General features: G+C 44.6%; 1 protein-coding gene across 1 annotated transcript in view; it reads right to left on the reverse strand.

Annotated features, from left to right (window-relative positions):
- The window catches only part of Mtmr12 (myotubularin related protein 12), a 68,780-nt gene extending 55,500 nt beyond the window's left edge, over nt 1–13,280 (reverse strand). The window contains exon 1 of the mRNA XM_048368576.1: nt 13,085–13,280. Coding sequence (XP_048224533.1) covers nt 13,085–13,165 — 81 coding nt within the window. The 5' untranslated portion in view covers nt 13,166–13,280. The remainder of the gene's footprint in view (nt 1–13,084) is intronic.
- Between the last annotated feature and the right edge of the window lie 389 nt (nt 13,281–13,669).

Genomic DNA, 13,669 nt, shown 5'->3' on the forward strand with positions numbered 1-13,669 from the left:
AGCAGTGAGAAGTAGAGAAGTAAGGCAAGCTCTTCTGGTAGGTGAACCCCAGGCACATGTAAGGGGTGCTAGACAGGGAAGGAGACAATACAAATCAAGACAGACAGACAGACACCAAAGATACCACAGAGTGCCCTGAGGAGTGTGACTTGCTTAGTTATGGATGAATAGGGAGAGGGAGGTGGTGCTGCCAGAAGCTGGGGTGGGTGACTTCAAATTAGCAAGAAGCCAACTTGAATTAGAGGTATCAGCTCAGGACTTAGCAGGCTGCCCAAATCACAGATCCTCCCAGAGGCTCTTGAGAGAAAAGATAGAGCTGCAGGACAGAAAGGAAATTTAGAACCTACTCACTATAAAAGAAAACTGCAGGGGCTGGGAATATGGCCTAGTGGTAGTGTGCTTGCCTTGTATACATGGGTTCGATTCCTTAGCACCACATATATGGAAAAAGCCAGAAGTGGCGCTGTGGCTCAAGTGGTAGAGTGCTAGCCTTGAGCAGAAAGAAACCAGGGACAGTGCTCAGGCCCTGAGTTCAAGCCCCAGGACTGGCCTTGCACTAGCAATCCTTCTACCTCTACCTCTACTGGCAAAAAAACAAAACAAACAAACAAAAAACAACAACAAACAACTAACCACACAAGAAAACTGCAGGAAGCAGAGCTCTCTGGGTAGATGGCAATGATGGCCATGGTGGGTCTGGCATACTCGGCCAAGACAAAAGGCACCCTGTCTGGTTCTGAGCTGAGTATACTGATTTATTGCTTCTCATTCTCAAGATAAGCATGCACTGTTACAGGTGAAAAGTCCCAAAGATGTGAAGTCCCACATCTAAGGTCACCAAGTGGATGACCAGAATCAATAACTTCCAGAAACCAAAGTTCTTCCACAATATCGTGGCAACTTCCTATCTCCAGACATAGAGTCTGGATGGCTCTGGGAATACACGAAAGACAAGGCTGAAGAGAATGGGCAAGGCTTGCCACCATCAGAACGGGACCCACCTTGGTGACCCAAAGAACAATGTATGAAAATATATACACACATTGCAGCCTGGGGTGGCAAGGAATAATAACGACTACAGTGAATGCTAGAGGCCTGACCAATATATCTAAGTGGTAGAGCACCTGCCCAGCATGACAAGGACCTGTGTTTGATCTCTAGCACTCAAAACAGAAAGTTAAAAATTTGGGCTGGGATGTAGCTCAGTGACAAAGCATTTGCTTAGTAAGCGCAAAGTTCTGGGTTCAATCCCTAGTACCAAGAAAGAAAAAAAATACAGTCAAAAAATTAACACTACATGCCAGATAATGTGTTAACATGATTCCATGGATTGTCTCATGTAAGTCTAACAGCAACCTTATGGACTATGCTAGATACTACTACTATTATTCCCATTTCACAGACGAGAGAAATACCTAGTCCAAAGTCAAGGAGCAAAGCTCTGTCTCATTCCAAAGACATGTTCTTAAATACCACCTTATACTGAAAGTAAGGATTGTCATGTTGGGATGTATACTAGTGCCTTAGAATAATATTTATTGGTTTTCATTGCCTTACTTAAATTTAAGCTAAGGTATGTGACTACTGGCAGTTGCAGATACAAAAGCTGTTGGCTTTTGTGCCTCCCCATCTACCACCTCCCCAGAATGGCTCCGTAAACTCTAGCTTAGCTAAATAGGGGGAACAGTCAAAAGCCTTGGAGCAGGAGACAAAGGGAGGTGCTTACAGCTTGTTAAGGGCCAATGTGACCTAATGCTAAAAAAGACATGTTAGAAAGAATCCTCAAGGAATCTTAGAAACAATCCTACATATTCTAGTAGCACAATGATCCGATTCCTCAGGACTTCCTTATCACTGTCATGCAAGAGTACACGTAAGAGATGGGGACAGATGATCCAACCTAAGTGTCCCAATGTACCTATGTGCCTTTCATGCTATCCCCCTTGCCTGAATATTGCATTAGGCCTCTCCTTCCCACACCCAGTTCCACTTTCAACACCGACCATTGCAAGGCCTACACAGCCTTCACATAAGACCAGATACTACCAGGCCCGCCACTGTGTTCTGGAGCGCTCTGGGCATGCTTCCCCTTCATGCTACCTCCATGCAGCACAGCCATCTGGCGACCTGCTGTCTCCCCAGCACAGTGTGAAGTACACACTATTCTCTGGATTCCTAATTTTAACCCAGTGTTTAGCAAATGGCAGGCAGACAAATATGATGTTCATATGAAGAACCTCTCACTTCAAGTTGTTATTAGTAATTCTCGCACCTGAGTTGTATTGGCCACAACTGGTCCTAAGTTAAACAGACATAACTTACTTATTCTTGTTTTCTCAAAAGAAGCCTACAAGGAAGATTTCTATTCACATGTTATAGGAAAGAAGTCTCAGAGAGGTGAAGTCACATGTCTAAGGTCAACATCATGTGGCCAGGAAATCAAAGACTCTTCTACAATATAACAGCATCTCCTTCCTATCCCAATCATCTACTGTGGTGACTTTCTTTCCCAGCTGTCACTGTTTCAGCACAGCCACAGTGACAGCCTAGCCCACTCTGGGCCTTGTGTGTCTGCTACCAGATCATATCTGACATATTCACTGAGCCCTTAGGCAGTACTTATAGTTACAGTGGGGTTCCTGTCATCCCTTTAACAGGACTGTGTTTTTTACTCAGCAGTTAGTAAAGAATGGTCATTAAAACAAAATGGGAAAAGCAGCAGAAGAAATTAGTTGAGCCGAGTAAAGCGAAGCAAAGCAAGCTGGGATGGAGGGAAGGTACAGAATGACGATTGGTGGGCCAGTAGATAGGCATACAATAAAGGGATAGATGGTATTTAGAATCAAAGGAGAGGTACTGAGGTGTAGCTGTAGCCATTCCCAGGAGGCTCTGGAGATAAACAGAGGTACCTGCTAATGCCAAGCAACTCATTCTCAGGTTCTCCCCTTTAACATTAAGTGTCCACCAAAACCTGGCCCACTGGGCAAAGTGCTGCTCCACATATCCTCAGAGAGACCAAGGATGAAAGAAAACCGTACTGTCTATACTACACATGTAATGTAAGGGATTCAGTTTTACATCTAGAGAAAAGGCAGAAATATAGTGGGATGTTTTGTTTGAAAAACTAGGTTCATTCTCTTCAAGGTAGTTTGTTTCTTTTGCCAGTCCTGGAGCTTACACTTGGGGCCTGAGCACTGCCCCGGGCTTCTTTCTGCTCAAGACACTCTACCTCTTGAGCCACAACGCCACTTCTAGATTTTTCTGTTTATGTGATGCTAGGGAACAAAATTTAGACTTTGGCAGACAGACCTACTAGAAACGGATCTTAGAAATGTTCTTCAACAAATGCCTACACAACTAAAGTAGTAAAATATCAAAAGCAAATGTTAGTAATGAAATGTCAATGCCTATGTATTCTCATTAGGTTGGAATTTCATATATAATCAAATCATTTTCAAACATATAAAGGGAACAAGGAAAAGAGGAAGAGAAACCTGGAGAGATAGTGAAAATTATTGTAAGAAAGAGTTACCACACAGTGCACTTTCCTGGCATGACACCATGGCAACACCACTCCCAACAAAATACTTTGCTTTTATTAATACCATAGCTAGGAAAGATTTCTGCACTCTAATACTAACGATGAAGCATTTTATGAAACCATCCTAGTGGCTCTAACCACCTTCTGAATAACAGTAATAGTCCATAGCTATTGAAGGCTAACCCTACCAAGGGCTTTACATGCAAAATCATAGTTAATATCCTTAAATGTTCACATACAGTTATCATGTAAGATGAGCATTATCATTCCAATTCTTCAGCTAGAAACAACCAAGGCTTGACGGTGGTAATATCTTCAGCTAATTAATACAAGGAGTTACTAACAAGTTTTCACTTTCCTTAGACTTGTGACCCACAATATGCAGAGAGGAATATAGGAAGTAAGGCCATGGGTCTTTCCACTGGACAGATTTACTCCCTCCTAGAATCTATCAGTATTTGTACTTTGCTCCTTCTTCCTCCCAGAAGATGAGGCTAAAATAATTAAATAATTATTCTGTTCAATACTCTTCCCCTGACTTAGATCAAAAAGTTCATTTTAAATTATTCCTTTTGAAGATTCAGAAAACATTTTTATATGGCTCCAATCCATCATAAAATCTAATTCAATGAAAGTAAAGTTGGGATGTTAAACTAAGAAAATTTTGCTTATTAGTTTGATTGAAAATGTATTTGATTAAAATGTCATCTATGCCAGGTGCCAGTGGCCCACGCATGTCATCCCAGCTTCTCAGAAGGCTGAGATCCAAGGATCACAGTTCAAAGCCAGCCCAGGCAGGAAAGTCTACAGGACTCCTATCTTCAATTAATCACAAAAAAAGCCACAAGTGGAGCTTAGGCTCAAGTGGTAGAGTGCTAGTCTTGAGCAAAAGGAGCCCAAGAACAGTACCCAGGCCCAGAGTTCAAGCTCTAGTACTGGCCAAAAAAAAAGGCCATTTACCCAGAAACATTTGCCTGGCTACTTGTTATGCCTCATATTAGGCCCACAGAGGGTTACCACTAGGAACATAATCCAAATAAAGCCAGCAATTTGCCTTAGCCCTTTTTGAACTCATAGGTCTTTTATCAAAAGGCAGGAAGCTGAGCTCTAAGGATGGCAGTTCAATCCAGCCTGGGCAGGAAAATCCATGAGACTCTTATGTCCAATTAAAAACTATCAACAGTACTTCAGACATAGAAGCCACATGATATACTCCATACACAAAGCCTGCAAACAGAAAAAAAAATGGGCCCTGCTTTGGTTAGGGCACCATTATAATATCATTTCTCTAACCTCCAAACTGCAATTTGATTTTAACATACTTTTTTTTTACAGGGTAAAAAACAGCAATTGCACCAGATATAGTGGTACAAGCTTGCCTATAATCCTAGCTAATCAGGAAGTAGAAGCAGGTACTGATAGTTCAAGGTAAGCCCAGGCAGTTATCAATATTGTATCTTAAGCACAAAATAAAAACAAAAGAGTTGGGAGCCTAGCTGAAGTGGTAGGTTACCTGCCTACAAGACCTTAGGTTCCGTCTCCAGAGTCAAAAAACAAAACCTCAGAATTTTGGCCCCAAAAGATTATTTCTAACACACACTGTCATGTAGGATGGTTTTGTGTAAAGTATTCCCAGAACATCTAATATCCTGTTGAGGACATTCAGAGAAAAGATACAGAGCTTTACAAGTATAGGTTCCCACAACCTGAAATTCTAACATTAGCCTTTTGAGAAGTCAGGTTTTGTTGTATTGTTTTGGTTTGGGTTCTGGAGATCCACCCTTGCACATGTTAACCACACACTACCACTGAGCTACCCTTTGAACCCCTAAGTCCTGGTTATACCACTTAGAGATAGAAGTAGCACACAGAGTAGTATCTGATGCTAAGAGGATGACAGTAAGAGTGGCAGCTGTCTCATCAGGCTGCAGGAAGTGTCTCACAATGCTTTCTGATGCTCCATCTGCAGAACTTGGATCTGACCCAGGGAGATGCCACAGGAAGCGCATGCAAGAGAGAAAAAGCGGAAGCTCTGGACAGATCATCAGGCTAAAGCCACAGCTAAGAAAGTGATTATTTTAGGAAGAACTTTTTATGTCCTTTGATGGCCTATTAAGTCACTATCAATGGCGGCTTGTGCTTGTAATCCAAGCTACTCAGGAGGCTGAGATCTAAGATCACAGTTGGAAGCCATCCAGGCAGGACTCTTATCTTCAATTAACTATCTCTACCTCCCTCCCCGCCCCCCCAACCCCCCCAGCAAAAAAGCCGGAAGCAGAGTTGTGGCTCAAGTAATAGAGCACTAGCCTTGAGCAAAAAAAAAAAAATGAGAAACCGCACCCAGGCCCTGAATTCAAGCCCTAGGCCTGTGTGCATGTACATATGTGCACGCCTCTCCCACACACACACAGAGAAAAAAATCACTATCGGTAACTTATCACTTCAGGGGCTGGGAATATGGCCTAGTGGTAAAGTGCTGGCCTCGTATTCATGAAACCCTGCGTTCCATTCCTCAGCACCACATAAACAGAAAAAGCTGGAAGTGGCACTGTGGTTCAAGTGGTAGAGTGCTAGCCTTGAGCAAAAAGAAGCCAGGAACAGTGTTCAGGCCCTGATTTCAAGCTCTAGGACTGGCAAAAAAAAAACCCAAAAAACAAAAAACCCAAAAAACAAAAAACTTCTCATTTCAAAGAAAAAAAATCAGAAAATTAGTTGGAGGGTGGTGAGATTGGAGATGTAGGTCAGTGATAGAGCACTTACTTATCATGCACAATGACCTGGATTTGATCCCCAGCATTATAAATAAATAAATAGATAAGTAGATTGGTAGAGCTTTCCGAGCAGAAAGACCTGGCTATATATTTTAGTATCCCTATAAGGAAAAGAACAAGCCAGGCGCTGGTGGCCCAGGCCTATAATCCTAGCTATTCAGGAGGCTAAGATCTGAGGATCATGGTTCAAAGCCAGCCTGGGACAGGAACGTGCATGAGACTCTTATCTCCAATTAACCACCAGAAAACTGGAAGTGGCACTTTGGCTCCAGAGGTAGAACGCTAGTCTTGAAATGAAGAAGAGCTCAGGGACAGTACCCAGGCCCAGAGTTGAAGCCCCACAACCAACAAAAGAAAAAAAAAGAAAAATAGAACACACAATAGATAACAACTAAGTACTGAATGCATTCAAAAGCCAGAGGGAAGAGTGTATTCTGTGTTTAAAAAAATAAATGAGGGTGCTGGGGATATGGCCTAGTGGCAAAAGTGCTTGCCTCATATACATGAAGCCCTGGGTTCAGTTCCCCAGCACCACATATACAGAAAACAGCCAGAAGTGGTGCTGTGGCTCAAGTGGCAGAGTGCTAGCCTTGAACAAAAAAGCCAGGGACAGTGCTCAGGCCCTGAGTCCAAGCCCCCAGAATTGGCCAAAAAAAAAAAAAAAAGGGTGGGGGGGAGGCTGGGATATAGCTCAGTGGCAAAGTGCTTGCCTAGCAAGTGCAACGTCCTGGGTTCAATCCCTAGTACCAAAAAAGAAAAGACAAAAATAAATAAATAAATGAATGAATAGGGCTGGGAATATGGCTTAGCGGTAGATTGCTTGCCTTGCATGCATGAAGCCCTGGGTTCAATTCCTCAGCACCACTTCAACAGAAAAAGCCAGAAGTGGCGCTGTGGCTCAAGTGGTAGAGTGCTAGTCTTGAGCAGAAGAAGTTCAGGACAGTGACCAGGCCCTTAGTTCAAGTCCCAGACTGGCAAAAAAAATAAAAAGAAAAAAAAAATAGTCTTGAGCTCTAGGTTACAGAGGCCAGGCCTGCTTTCCAACAATGTTCCCTACATGTAAGGATAAAGGAACAAGCTCTGTAATCAGACTGTCTTAGTTTAAACTGGCACCAACCTTGCCAGTTGTGATCTTGAACAGGGTACTTAAGTCTTCTACATCTGTTTCCACAAATGAAAATAAAAGACAAAAGGGAATCAGGGAGTGATAATATGACTTATTTCATGAGGCTGTTGAAATATTAGGAACTATTCACCTTTTTAAAAAAATATATATACTTATAGTCAAAAGAAAATAGGGGGACTGGGAATATGGCCTAGTGGCAAGAGTGCTTCCCTTGTATACATGAAGCCCTAGGTTCGATTCCCCAGCACCACATATATAGAAAACGGCCAGAAGTGGCACTGTGGCTCAAATGGCAGAGTGCTAGCCTTGAACAAAAAGAAGCCAGGGGCAGTGCTCAGAGTTCAAGGCCCAGGACTGGCCGAAAGAAAAAAGAAAATAGGATCATAATGGCCTTAAATGAAGACTATATAATAAAACACATTCTTTTCTCTGGGGGCTAAACAGAGAAATAGTTAGCTTTTATACCTTTTTTGAGGGGGGGTGGGCGTCTCCCAAGAGCCTTTTCTTGTCACATGTGTATGAAACCTTTCCTAAGGTCCTGTGGCCTGGCTTGTTCTGTGGTACTATTGGTGCTCTAGGAGACAGTTCTTATCTTCATTCTACATACTGTTCTTCCATACTGCTATGCCCTTAGCTAGTACATTGAATCTTTCAGGGCCTTAGTGTTCACACTGCTTTACTGGAGGAAGAGTACAGTGGAGCAGTATTTTATATTCTCTTTCAAATCTAAAAATCTACAAGATAAGCCAATGATACCTATTGTTAGTACACTTAAGTCAAGCACTCACCTAAACTGTATTACAAAATTACATTTTATCCATAACTGGAATGCCACACAAAGGTGGGTGCAAGTATGGCACATTTTGAAATTAAAATTTTCCAGGCCACTTTTAAAGCTCACAAAAGCACCCTGAAGCACTGATAGCTCCCTATCACAATGAATGGGTTCTTGTTAGATAAGAGGTTTTTTTCTTATAGACGGCTAGTTGTCACTTATTCATAAGCTTCAGGGCACAGTCACTAAGCACTCTAATCAATATAAATTACCAAACCAGGTAACTGAAGAATCAGAAGAAGTCTTGAAGAATCAGAATTGTCATTCACCAGAAGAAAAACTTTCTAAGCAGAAAACCATCAGAAGATTAGCTGCTTATTAGGCTGTTTACTTAATATAGCCACATTCCACTGTTGACCAACAAGGATTTAAAATGACAGGCCAAGAGTTAATGGTTCATACCTATACTCTTAGGTACTCAGGAGACTGAGTTGAAGGATAATGCTTTGTAGGCAGGCCAAGCAGAAAAGTCCAAGAGACTCCATCACTAATTATACAGCAAAAAGCTAGACTGGAGGTGTAGTTCAAGTGGTAAAGCACACATTGTTGTGAGCAACAAAAAAAAGTGAAGAGGCAGTACGCACACAAAAAATAAAATAACGTAGAATGAAGCGATGTATCTTAGCAATATGGAAAGATATTTATGATATGTATTTTCAGTGAAAAAGGTAGATGATAAATGGCAATATTAATCTCATTTTGATGCAACACACAAATACACACATTAAAAGTTGTTAAGAAATTCATGATTCTGGGGCTGGGGATATGGCCTAGTGGCAAGAGTACTTGCCTTGTATACATGAGGCCCTGGGTTCGATTCCCCAGCACCACACATACAGAAAACGGCCAGAAGTGGCACTGTGGCTTAAGTGGCAGAGTGCTAGCCTTGAGCAAGAAGAAGCCAGGGACACTGCTCAGGCCCTGAGTCCAAGGCCCAGGACTGGCCAAAAAATAAATAAAAATAAAAATAAAATAAATAAAGAAATTCATAATTCTTTTGTTTTTTGTTTTTTTTTATGGTTGTGGGACTTGAACTCTACGCCTGGGTGCTGTCCCTGAGCTCTTTTAGCTCAAGGCTAGCGCTCTACCACAGGAACCACATCTCCGCCACTTGAGCCACATCACCACTTTCAGTTTTCTGGTGGTTACTTAGAGATAAGAGTCTCATGGACTTTCCTGCCTGGGCTAGAACCACCCTCAGATCTCAGCCTCCTGAGTAGATGAGATTATAGGCATGAGCCATCAGCACCCAGTCATAATTCTTTCTTTCTTCTTCTTCTTTTTTTTTTTTTTTTGCCAGTCCTGGAACTTGAACTCAGGGCCTGAAGACTGTCCCTGGCTTCTTTTTGCTCAAGGCTAGCACTCTGCCTCTTGAGCCACAGCACCACTTCTGGCCTTTTCCATATTATGTGGTGCTGAAGAATCAAACCCAGGGCTTCATGTATAGGAGGCAAGCACTCTTGCCACTAGGCCATATTCCCAGCCCCTCATAATTCTTTCTTAAATTTTAAAAATACCTCTTCCTATTTTTCTACAATGAACATTTATGGCTCTGACATCACAGTAAATCACACAGACACTGAAAGATGGATCTGGAACCAAAACTACAACCAAATCTCTCCCTAAAGCAAAGCTTAGCACCTGAAGTTTCTCTGTGGTCACCAACATCCTTTGCACCCTGTGCCTGAGGCTGAGCAAAGATGGGGTGCTGAGATGTTTTTAGGTACCAGTCATCAAATATCAAGACATACCCAGATTCTTCCTTTCTGCCCACCTCAGCTTTCAGAACTATCAGCTTCCTACTTACCAGTAACCCTCTGAGCTGTTAGGACCAGAGATCCTAAATTATGGTTTAGGATTTTACCTGTCACATTAACTGACTTAGGAAAATCAATGATAAAACCGCTGAAGTCACTCTGGCAGAGATCCAATTCTAAAAGACGGAGTTAATTATTACCCTTCATTTTATGCTATTGAATGCTAGTCCATTATGATCCCAAGGAAAAAATAAGCCCACTATGTTTGATAAACCATCTTCAAACACTATCCATGTAGCAAATCTGTCACACTAGAGTGACCTCTTTTTTTTTTTTTTTTGTGCCAGTCCTGGGCCTTGGACTCAGGGCCTGCGCACTGTCCCTGACCGGCTTCTTTTTGCTCAAGGCCAGCACTCTGTCACCCGAGTTACAGCACCACTTCTGGTCATTTTCTATATATGTGGTTCTGGGGAATCAAACCCCGGGCTTAAAGTATAGGAGGCATGCACTCTTGCCACTAGGCCATATTCCCAGACCCTCTTTTCTTTTAAAAGTAAACAGAGTAAGTTTATTTGGAAGTGAAAGAAAAACTGTGAATGAAAGTAGAAAGACTTCATCCAGAGAGAGGCCCCAGGGCTGATTCTTGATAAGATTCTTTGGCATCTTAATGGCTATAGCAACTGGAACCTTCTAAGATCTGATCAGCTTAGAGCAAGCTTATCAAAGGAACAGGTAGCATTACATCATAAGGTGTAAAGATTGTTCTGGCAGCTCAGTCAGAGCATCCAAAGAAAAGCATCTAATAGGTTGCAATTTCCCAGCTAATAACAGTCCTACAACGACAAAACTGATAGGGCTGGGGATGTGGCTAAACGGTAAAACATTTGCTTATCATAGGTGAAACTATGGGTTCAATCTTCAGCACTGTGCAAAAAAAAAAGAGACAGAAAATCCAAAACAAGCGAAGAAAAAGAAGTAAGAAGGAAAGAAATGATAGCACAACAAATGTCAGAGATAAATGCAACAGGAGGGAAAGGTGAACAGAAACAGTGTGCCCCATCTTCAGAAGTGCTCTGAGGGACTATTCCCACAGATTAAGCCACGAGACTACCAGATTCAGCTCTCTGAGGCACATAACAATTCCTTAGTGCGGCTCACATGCAATTCCCATAATCGAGGCCTAGCAAGGCTATGCACTTAAAAAATAAATTGCCTTCTCACTTCCTCCTACCCCAATCTTTAAGAAACCTCCCACAATTTAGGTGAGAGCTTTATCCTGTTACAAAATATTTTTAGAATCAGACTACAACAAAGCAGCACAGAATATGCACAGCGTTATTTTAATAAAAAATAACTTAAAGGATCTGAAAAATGTGACCACTGCAGGCTTATTCTGGGGCTGAACCACTCCTCTTCCCTAATTATCCCTCAAAGGAAATAGATCAGGTCCTGTGGGCAAAGAGTGCAAACATGTCTAATTACAACATGAACACTTGGTAGATGAAGAATTTGAACATTCTTGAACTCTAGCCACATTTCAGAAGACTTTCCACTTGTGAGTTTAATCTTGCTGAGGAAGATAGGGTATAGATCCGACTGCACTTCAATCAGGGTTCTATCAAAAAACAAAAACTAAAAACAAAAAGAAACCAACTGCATTATTTGCATGTGACACTACCTTGGGCTGCAATTTAAGATGATCCTGACTCCATATCAAGCACTAACAGAGGAAGTGGTTTTATCTGAAAATTAAAATAAAAGCCCCATTTCAAAAGTACTCTCTACTGGAGAAAAACACTCATCTTGAATTTGAAGATACCTAAGCAGAGGCTCAGGCCCAAATCCGTCCATAGTCCCACCTGTCTCTAACTTACACAAGTGAAAAGTGGAAGACAATGCATTTGGTTATGTTTCTGCATGTTACTGATTAAAGAGCTGGAAAGAGGAACAGGAGGGAAAAAAAAAACCCAAACCTTTGCAAGTCCAAGTCCAAAATGAGAAGGCATTCATAGGTAATGATTAAGAGCCAAGGCTCAAAAAGTCTTCAAAATTCCTAACTGGCAGGTGTCTCACAACTGTAATCCTAGCTACTCAGAAGGCTGAGAGATGAAGATTGAGGTTCGAAGCCAGCCCCCTAACCTCCTTCCCGATGGCTCTCCCTGTAGCCCACTGGGCCTAGTTATGCCGGCCTCTATAGTATTGCTTCAAGCCGCCAGACCTGCCCTGGGCAGCCCACGTGGGCCGTCCAGGGTCCCTACCTGGACCACTCTTCGCAGGGTCCTCACATTCTTCCCGTCTAGGCTCAAAGCCATCTACCTTAACAAGGATGTCCGTTCTATATTTATCATCTGATCTACAGTATCAGTGACATGTTTTATCTATGATTTGTCCAGTTTCTTCTCGTCCCCTCCTATGAGCTCCTGGGAAGCAGGGATCTTTGTTGGGCTCACAAATGCCCAGCACACAGTAGGGGCTCAGAAAGTGTATTTTCTCAATGGATGAACTTCTTTTGGTAGTGAAACTACAGGGAGAGGCTACCCAGGAGATGGAGGAGCGGAAAGGGGGGGAAGGCAGCAGAGAGGCCAAGGCCACCCACACCCCGGGCGCGCCGGCCGGAGGCGGCGGGCGGTACCCCACCAGCGGCGTCCGAGGGCAGTTGGGACCGCCGAGCTCTGAAAACTCACCGGCCAAGTCCAGCCTCACCTGGCCGCGGGACGCGCGTGGGGCCCCGCGGGGGTCTCCGACCACGCAGCGGCGCCCACAGTCCCCGTCCTCCTCCGGGGTAACCCCGGGCGTCCTGGGCCACAGGACCGTCCCACGACGCGGGGCCCCTGCCCCGACGTCAGGGTGCTGGGCCCGGCCCTCGGCACCTGCCCGTCGGCCCCGGGGGTCCCGGGCCCGGCCGTGGGAGGCCTCCGAGCGCCCGGCGGCCTCGCCCCGCCCCGCACACCGCCAGGAAGCGCCCTCCAGCTCGTCCCGCGGCGGCGCCGGAGCCCCGGCGCCCCTGCCCCGGCCGCTCCAGCCCGACGCGGAGCCCGCGCGGTGCCCGCTCACCTCAGGGCGCACGTACGACACGAAGGACGGCTTGGGCACCTTGGTGCCGCCGCCACCGCCGACAACGCCTTTCCCCAGCATTCCGCCGCCTGGGAAGCCACGACGCGCGGGAGCAGAGGCGGCTGCTCGGTCCCCAGTTCGGGCAGCGGCGGCGGCCACCAGCACTGGCAGCCGGGGCTCCGCCCATCCCTAGGGCCGCGGCGGCCGCGGCGCCGCCCGCATCCGGCTCTGCTGCTGACACCACTTGCCCCGCCCAGGCCTACAAGCCCCGCCCACCAGCCCAGAGCCCGCGGCCGGAGGCCACGCCCTCTCCCTTCTCTTGGAGATCCGCCTCTAGCCGCAGGCTCTGCTCCACCCGAGGGCGGTAAAGCCCAGGCGCCCTGTGATTGGCCAGCAAGTACTCTATTTGAATGAACCTGGAGTGATGTTTCGTCTAGCCAATCAGGAGAGCAGCTTCTCCGTACTTCTCTACGATTGGAGAAGGGGGATGACCCAGTCGCCCAATGATTCTGTGGTGACTTACATTGCAAGCAGTTGTTTAACGCGGTTGATCATAATAAAACGTCTAAAGGTGAGATGAACGTC

This window comes from Perognathus longimembris, chromosome 19, assembly GCF_023159225.1.
Source record: "Perognathus longimembris pacificus isolate PPM17 chromosome 19, ASM2315922v1, whole genome shotgun sequence".
In the NCBI taxonomy this organism is placed as follows: Eukaryota; Metazoa; Chordata; class Mammalia; order Rodentia; family Heteromyidae; genus Perognathus; species Perognathus longimembris.